An 8,970-nucleotide genomic window follows, 5' to 3' on the forward strand; every position below is an offset into this window, starting at 1 on the left:
ATTTAAAGGAAAATCTTGTGATGGATAGTTTGATTGTCACAGTATTAGTTTGACTTAGCTTGACTTAACAAGAACAAATTAAAAGAAAGCTCCAATTCACTCATTAAACAGTACATACAAATCATTTTTAGTCTTTTTTAGTTGTATAATTTCACCAAATACACACAAACCACCAGCAGTGTTGGGATATAACAAACACCAGAATATTAGTAGTATGATTATATTAATTTACCCTCAGACAGTGTGTTATATAGTAAATTGCTTTTCAGGCCATATCTTTGTGACTGAGCAGACAAACTCTCTTCTTCACAAAGCCATTCTCATGAACTAGTACACACTCAAGTAACACACACACACACACACACTCACACACACTCCATGTCTGTGGCCGAGCTGTGTTCAGTCTGGCCTCTGAGAGCGCGCCCCGCCCTCTCTCCCTCCTCAGCCCTAATCAGATTGTTTTCAACTGGACTCATGGGGTCTGCGGCTCCGTCTCTCCAGAGATTTCTCCACACAGTTTGTCCTTTCTTCGCACAGGATGTTTTCTTCTTGCCAGCCAATGCTGCTTTGGTCTCTCAAGCGATAACATTTTTTCTTTGTCTGATCTTTTGCTGAATAATGAGGAGGCATTGCCTTTCTGTGGATACTGGGAATGACCTGTTTGATTTCTCTGGCTGTGTTTATCCAGTGTGCCGGTACGCCTGCCACAGAAAGTGCTGCCAGAAGATGACCACTAAATGCAGTAAGAAGGTGAGTCGGCCATATTGTGCACACGCACAATAAAGTCCCATGACATTAATTGTGTTACTGTGGGTTTGTATACAGTAGCTAGTGTTATTCCTGCCACCTAATACGCTGGCTGTAACATTCCCTAAAAGACAAAACTTAGAGAGCTGAGAATATTTTTGTTTGGATCATTAACAACTTTTGAATGCATTTTAAAATACTGGTGTTTATTACTGTGTGCATGCATCTATATGTAAATGCTCAACATGTCCAAAAGTTTATGAGAGTTTATCACGTTTGTGTCTGTGAACAGTTTGACCCGGAGCTTTCCTCCAGACAATTTGGAGTGGAAGTTTCTCGTCTGACAAATGACGAGAGGACGGTGCCCCTGTTTGTGGAGAAACTTATCAACTACATTGAGATGCATGGCCTCTACACTGAGGGGATCTACCGGAAATCTGGCTCCACCAATAAAATCAAAGAACTCAAGCAGGGACTCGACACAGGTAATTTTGTGAAAGAGTTGCTAAAAAAAACATTGTTAATAGGTGAGCAATGCCAGCTGGGTATTACAGCTGAGAAACAGCTGTGGGAAAGATTTAAAAGTGAATACTAAGTATCGGTTTTCTTCATTCTCCTGGTGGCCATACAGATGTGGACAGCATGAATCTGGATGACTACAACATCCATGTCATCGCCAGTGTTTTCAAGCAGTGGCTGAGAGACCTGCCTAATCCTCTGATGACATTTGAGCTGTATGAGGAGTTTATACGTGCCATGGGTAAGAGCCCAACATGTCAAAGTGTTAAATTTAAGCTGCTTCACACCGGAGATTCTGTCCACAATAACAAATTGTGAATAGCAGAAGATGAATGGTGATTTATCTTGTGGAAATGCTTTTCCAGGTTTGCAGGATAAAAAGGAAATGATCAGAGGGGTATATTCAGTTATTGACCAGCTAAGCAGAACTCACCTGAACACCCTGGAACGACTCATATTTCATCTTGTCAGGTAATAAAAAAAATGTGCTCTTATGAAACGTATGAACTTTAAATCATTTCCGGTACAGTAAACTATATTAATACTGAAATCATGCTTTCAGGATTGCCTTGCAAGAGGACACAAACCGTATGTCAGCTAACGCCTTGGCTATAGTGTTTGCTCCCTGTATCCTGCGCTGTCCTGACAGTATCGATCCACTGCAGAGCGTCCAGGACATTAGCAAAACCACAGCGTAAGAATACACTCACTGGAATCTCAATCAAAGAAACTCTGTGCTTTTGCCTTAGAGAAAATAAAAGGCACAAAGTGTACAAATACTCTGTAGATAAGGGTTTATTTTTTGGGGGGTGACTTATTATGAACTCACTTTTTTTTTCGGTGTGTTATCACAAAATATTTCCAGTCCTTCTGAAGTGTTTTTGTCTCTTGCTGCTTCTCCATAGGTGTGTAGAACTTATCATTTGTGAACAGATGAATAAGTACAAAGTACGACTAAAGGACATCAATACCCTGGAGTTTGCTGAGAATAAGGCCAAGTGCAGACTGACCCTCATCCGACGGTCGATGGTAAAATCAAATAACATGACTAACCCCACTGTTATCAAACCAGATTATTCACACCTAAGCATTTGTTATGAATTATTTATTTACAGTGACTCACTGCTAAAACTAACTGACTTGGCTATCCTATAAAGCTCCTTCAGTACTGTGCCACCCCCGATTTCCTCCTCTGTAAGCTGTTGTTCTCCTCTCCAGATACTCCTCCCTAACCTGTCCTTTCCTTTACCCAGAAACCCGTACTAATAGCTGTTAGATTTATGAGCATAGCGCGCACTATGGTATGTATACACACACACCATGGATTACATAAACCATCATCCAGTGGTGATGTTGTTGTGGTACCGATCACTGCACAGTCTCGTCTCTTCAAATATTAATGTGTGTCTTCTCTCATCCCCAAAAGCATGAGTCATTAGTCTTTGCTTCTGTTTTTTTGTTTTCTCTCCATCCATGTCTCTACTCTGTCAGGCTGTATCCTGTAGCTGTGTCTTGTGGATGAAAGTTATTGACATTATGCAATCATGCAATTGCTTCTAGTCATAGTTACATTATGCTGTATAGAGTATGGACCATAAATACATAACTTAAAGTCTTTAAAAGCTTTAAAAATGTTCAGCTTTTTAAAAAATACTGCCTGGAATGCTTACATCTTAAACTAATTTGAATTATAAAATAGGAAATTGAATTATGTAATTTACTTTTGTCATATCTTCTTCTTGGTAAATTGTGGACAGAGATCATAAATAACTTGTTTTTTCAATAACTCCTGTGGGAATCTCATTGTAAATATCTATTGGTGATAATTTCGTCACTATTAGCATCACTTTTAGGAACAGACGAAAGATTCCTACTTAAACATGTGCATCATTTGCCACTCAGCTAGAAGAAACTATATTGATGCAGCAAACCAGTTGCTAGAATTGACAGACCTTGATACAGTGCTGCACTGTTAAAACTCCTCATATGACCTTCGGGAACACGGCATTACTGAATCCTATTCTTTTTGCTTCTCACTTTTTGCGCTATGCAGCCAAATGCAGCTAAAAAGGTAAAGCTTGTGTAAAGTTGTGCTGTATTTGTTTGTGGCTTTGAGTCTTTTAGTATACTGTTTTTAAGCTTGGCTGGTCATTTTATGTGGTTCAGACACCGCATGTCTGAGTGGGTAGCTGTTTGGTAAAATGTATATGGTGACATCACTGTTCTCATTTAGCGCTACTTTTTATAGACCACGAATATGTTATTCACATTAGTGAGAAGACGTCTGCCCTTGATATGTTTCACAGGGAAAGGGCCATGTACAGCGACTAAGCTACCACACACCCTCGCCTCCAGTCAGTCCACGGCTACCCCCTGTGACAGACGCTGTGATAGAAGAGAGTGGGGGTGAAGAGGGAGCGGACTCGTTTTCCGAAATCTCAGAGCATCAGCAAGCAGCCATGCAGCAGGAAGAGAGAGTGTTGACAGAGCAAATTGAAAGCCTGCAGAAAGAGAAGTAAACACATTCGCTACACTTAAAAAGTGCACTGAATTTACAAAAAATGCCTTTACAGAGTTGTGTGTATTCTCACTGATCTGGATAATGTTTTGCTTGCTCTGCAGAGAGGAGTTGACTTTCGAGATGCTGACTCTGGAGCCACGAGCATCAGATGATGAGACTCTGGAGTCAGAGGCCTCTATCGGTACAGCTGATAGCTCTGAAAACCTCAATGTGGACTCTGAGGGAACCATATCTGACTTCTGTGGTATGTCACAATAAATAAACATAACTTGCTCATCTTGTGTTCCATGTAGAGCCTATGTATAATAATATTCCAGGTCAAAAAAAACAACAAAAAAAGAGAGGAAAATGCATTAAACTTTAACTTATGTCTTTGCATACCCATGCAGAAAGAGGTCCGGTATTGACTTCCCCCTGGCCTCGGAGATCTGACGGGAAGAGCCCCCGACACCGCGCTCTCAGACGGCAGCCTGACTCCCTTGACTCTGTGGACTCTTGCTCCACCGTTTCATCCTACTCCTCCTCATCACACTTTAACGCATCGTCGTCCTCTTCCTCCGCCACCACCCGGCGCTTTCGATTCCACTCCAAATCTCCCTCCTTAGGCTCAGGACCGGCCCAGGCTCAGGCCGCGAACGCCTCACAAGCCTCTCGCTCAGACTGCATAGACAGTAGCCCTACAGTAGAGCCGGAAGGCGCTTATGACGAAAGGCCCCAGTTTACCAGCCGAGGCACCTTCAATCCAGAGAAAGGCAAACAGAAACTTAAAGGGGCCAAGCATTCAACCCTGAGGCACACCAGAGAAGGCGGTGGACACAGCAGGGACCCACCAGACCTACCGCAGCAGCTGGTATTGTATGGCAGTAATGAATTCATGGTATGAAGGACACTGGGACACCAAAGCACTCCCTATTCAACTCCCTGGCAGGCATGTTCTCCATGGGAGGTAACACGATGGTCACTCCTCAAAGCACTCTTGCTTAGCCTTTCTTTGTTGAAATCTGCAGAGAATTGTCCCCAAGTGCCGTGTACAGTGTTTCCACCTCCAGAGGGGGGAAGATGTTTGGCAGAGGGACAGGAATGAGTGGAAGGGCTCCTCTTCTGTGGACTAAACTGTCACCCAAGCTCTCACAGTGCCTTGGCAGCTCTTTACTCAGCGCCAAGAGGAGACACAGTGAGCAGGAGGACAGAGTAAAGGGAATGTTGGAATAAGCGAATGACCACTCAGCATCAGGGAATGTTACGGAGCTGGAAAGCTGAAGCAGTGTACCACAGTAAATAAGAAGAAACCAGGCAACATCAGGAGTCGCTGATGTTGTAGTGAACTTATAGCTCACAATTATTAGCTGCTTAATGAGTTTACAGTTCATAACAATCAGTGTAAACAGTGGTTGCTCTGTTATTACAAATGTATTTTTCCCTTACATTTATTTAATAAATTTTAATGTCACAGAAATTCTTTATAGCATATAATATACAGGTATAAATACTGTACAAAGCCGGAACACCAGCCTCTGCTGGGTAGTTGAAGTCAAATATTTATCTTTTTTTTTTTTTTTTTTTTGAGTATCTTGGACAGAGATGTACGGATTTGGGCAGTGGATGATTTATGTGTGTGTGCATGTGCCAAGCACTCATGAGTGACTGTACAGTACGTATGTGTGAGAACGAGAAAAAAAACCACTTCATGTGTTTTTAAAGTTTGTGCTGCTTTTTCCCTCTACAAGGGAAATACCGCCATCAAAGGGACCAAGTCAGCTGGTGTGTATTCCAGCCAAGGGGATCCCAGCTCTGTAAAGAATGTCGGATGTGTATAAAATCCCTGCATTCACTGCTTAACAGCCATACAACAGTTGTAATGTACAGTACAGTTCATATGTACAGTATAGTGAACAAAAATGCCATTCTATTCTTAAAATCTATTGTTGCCCCCCCACTCCCAAATCCTTCTCCACCTCCTGTCTCTGAAGTGTTTGCTCAATAGCAACCAAGCAAGAACATAAAACCATCATGTCTTCTGTCTTTATTATTGATAATGTTTATGTTTTTGTCATTTGGGTGTGTTCTTCCATGTTATCAGTTATTTAGGGTTATGTCAAAGTAGTAGTTTGTGAATTTTGAAACAATGAGAAAAACTCCCGTACACTTCTGGAATATTTATTAGTTCACTATTCCAGCAGTGTGCGGGAGTTGTGCTTTCCTCCAACACACCTCTCGCATATTCAGTTGTGCAGAGATTTTATGCCTCCGTGTTGGTGACAGCCGTGGCCGGAGGTATTATGTTTTCAGTCTGTCCCTCCGTCCATCCCATTCTCATGAATGCAATATCTTCAAATATCGCATTCACGAGGGAACGGGGTATTTATTTATCAAGGAATTTCTTCAAATTTGGCACAAACGTCCACTTGAACTCAAGAATGAACTGATTAGATTTTGGCGGTCAAGGGTCACCGTGACCTTACGTTCATCCCATTCTCGTGAACACGATATCTCAGGAACGCTTGGAGGGAATTTCATTATATCTGGTACAAATGTCCACTTAGCCTCAAGGATGAACTGATTAGTATTTGGTGGTCAAAGGTCACTGTAACCTCACAAAACACATTTTTGGCCATAAGTCAAGAATTCATACGCTAGCTATGACAAAGTTTCTTACAAATGTCTAATAGAATAAAATGATGAAGTGATGACATTTTATATCTAAACAGTCTCTAAGTGAAGACAGCATGTTTCTCACAGGAAATTATTCACTCGAATCATACATGTCATTATAGTGATAACTTCCATTTCCCCAGAAAATACACTTAATGCCTTTTATTAAATTCCTTCAAAGTCTTCACTACGGATATATTATGAGTCTGGACAGACATGGATGTAAACTCCAACTTTACTGATTGCGGAGGCATACAACCACAAGGCAGTATTTCTAGTTTTTACTAGTTTTGTGAATTTTGCAATTGCAAAGTAGATTAAGTATTGTATTTGAAAGTTAAGCATGGGCACAAAAGTATTATCAGAGGCCAGTTATAATGATAATCCAAGGCCAATAATTAATGATGCATCATTGCAAAACCAGAGAGAAACGTTCCCTGCTACAATGTTAAGGAAGAGAATAAATTATCCTCTGAATCTTTTCTGACTCTAATGCATATAATATACTGTATTTTACACTCATTTGCACTTTTCGCAGCATAGTTGAGTTTTCAGGAGACATTTTGGAATCCGCTGTGGTCACAAGCGCAACCAACCTTTCTTAAAAAGAAAGGGTCTTCTTTCCCAAGAACATTTGTAGTGAACTTACATTTTGTGTATATTTGTTGTAAATACCTTCTCAGTCAGTAGCCCTGTGTTGTAGTGTCTTACTCTATTTCACAATCTTTGATAACTGTGGGATTCATGGTACAGTGTTAGCGCCTGAGCATCGCTTTAAGGATTCAAGGAAGTGAAATATGACCCAAGTTTAAGTCCAATTTTACATTTGTCCATCCTTCAGGTGTTACCTCTGTCCTGCAAAGTAATTTAATTGATGAGTAAGAGCCCATCTATCCACAGGTCATATCCTGCACATTATTTAATTATTACAAAAATGAAGGTCTATGAGTGGGGGCCCGTTTGGTAACGGGTAAAAACAGAAACTGGCTTTGCAATTACAGTCCATGAAGCAGCTTCTCAGCAGCCATTGAAACTGGCCTGTCTATTATGTTGCTTAAAGAAAGCAGACAATTCTTAAATTTGCTTTTAATCACGTCTTCCCAAATATTTATATTATTATATAGGTGATGAGACAAACAAAATGTCTACTGCTCTAACAGTAAGAGCAGTTGGGAAGCATCTCAAAGTTCAAGCATAAAGGGTTAAAATTATAACGATGAATTATAATGTCAGTAGGAGTAATAACATCTTTTCCAGCCTTAGAGGGGAGCAGAAGAGTGTGTGATTAAATCCCTCACCCATAACTGAAACAAAAAATACAACTAGAGCTCAGTTATGTACTCTGAAGCCTGTACTACGACGCAGGATTTGAGGTTTAGGTAATTTCGGGTTTAGCTCTGGTTTTCAGGGTTGCGACGGTGGTTCACTTCTCACCGGGGAACATCATCATGGTACATTAAACTGAACAGGTAACCTGCTTAGTAGCGAATTTTTTTTTCCTAGGGTGGCGAAGTCATGACCCACCCTACTCTACCTCTGATTGGCTAGTAGTCGTTGCCATCGTTGGTTTGGTTGGTTAGGTTTAGGCATGAGGGATGAGACTGGTTGGGATTTAGGGTAAGAATATCATGGTAAGCCAATCAGAGGCAGAGTAGGGCGGGTCATGACTTCGCCGTCCTAGTAAAAAAAAAAGTTGCGCTCCGAAGCAGGTTAATTTCAGAGGATCGGATCTCAACCTGTCAACACCCCAACCACTGACCAATCAGATCACTGGAAAAAAAGAGTCATCATTCCTACAGGATCCCGACATGGACAAAAGTCCTGAGTTCACAAGAAAGTGACAAGTAAAAAAGAGCAATTTATATTTTTATGTGTCAATTGAAACATTTTATTGTTCAAGACTTTCTATTTCCACTTTTTAAAAAAACAAAAAACAGAGCTTCTAACAAACGGGTAGCTCGTTTACGACACTAAACACATATTGAAGATTTTGCATTTTAATCATGCAAACTTAATTTTATCCCAGGAGTGATATCTGACAGTGTGGATGATTTTACACTCTGATTCCATCTCTGCAACTCAGAATAACATGAGACAACAGAGTGATAATAACTGGAAATAAAAACGAAAGATTGTCTTTTATTAGAAAAAAAATAATCCCCACACTGTTAATTGGCTCCCATGATTATAAATGCAACATTTGGGTCAGATAGACCTCATCAGTCCTAACTACTTTCCCACTCTTTGCTTTGGTAGCAGAAACAGTCTGACATTACTTTTACGTATTTTATGTGCATGACATATTCATCATCCAACTAAATAGCAAAAATACTCCTTCTATGGTCATTTATAATAATACCTACATGTATTTAAAGCCTCGCTTCGTAGTACAGACCTCAGGTCCGGACTACATTCAGGTGTCTTTGTTTATCGGGAATTTTTAGAATTCTTCCGTCCCGTTGTGTTAGGATGAAGCATAGACTGTATATAAAGATATATTATATACAGTCTATGGGATGAAGGGAGGATGT

At 40.6% G+C, this 8,970-nt stretch overlaps 1 protein-coding gene across 7 annotated transcripts in view; it reads left to right on the forward strand.

Annotated features, from left to right (window-relative positions):
* myo9aa (myosin IXAa) overlaps positions 1-5,795 on the forward strand; it is a 110,508-nt gene extending 104,713 nt beyond the window's left edge. For all 7 annotated transcript variants that reach the window (XM_042429443.1, XM_042429887.1, XM_042429525.1 and 4 more), the window contains 9 exons: positions 689-750; positions 1,040-1,232; positions 1,379-1,507; positions 1,632-1,737; positions 1,829-1,960; positions 2,172-2,295; positions 3,573-3,781; positions 3,889-4,031; positions 4,177-5,795. In XM_042429443.1, coding sequence (XP_042285377.1) covers positions 689-750; positions 1,040-1,232; positions 1,379-1,507; positions 1,632-1,737; positions 1,829-1,960; positions 2,172-2,295; positions 3,573-3,781; positions 3,889-4,031; positions 4,177-4,670 — 1,592 coding nt within the window. In that variant the 3' untranslated portion in view covers positions 4,671-5,795. The remainder of the gene's footprint in view (positions 1-688; positions 751-1,039; positions 1,233-1,378; positions 1,508-1,631; positions 1,738-1,828; positions 1,961-2,171; positions 2,296-3,572; positions 3,782-3,888; positions 4,032-4,176) is intronic.
* Positions 5,796-8,970: the final 3,175 nt, after the last annotated feature.

Source organism: Thunnus maccoyii, chromosome 1, assembly GCF_910596095.1.
Source record: "Thunnus maccoyii chromosome 1, fThuMac1.1, whole genome shotgun sequence".
NCBI lineage: Eukaryota > Metazoa > Chordata > Actinopteri > Scombriformes > Scombridae > Thunnus > Thunnus maccoyii.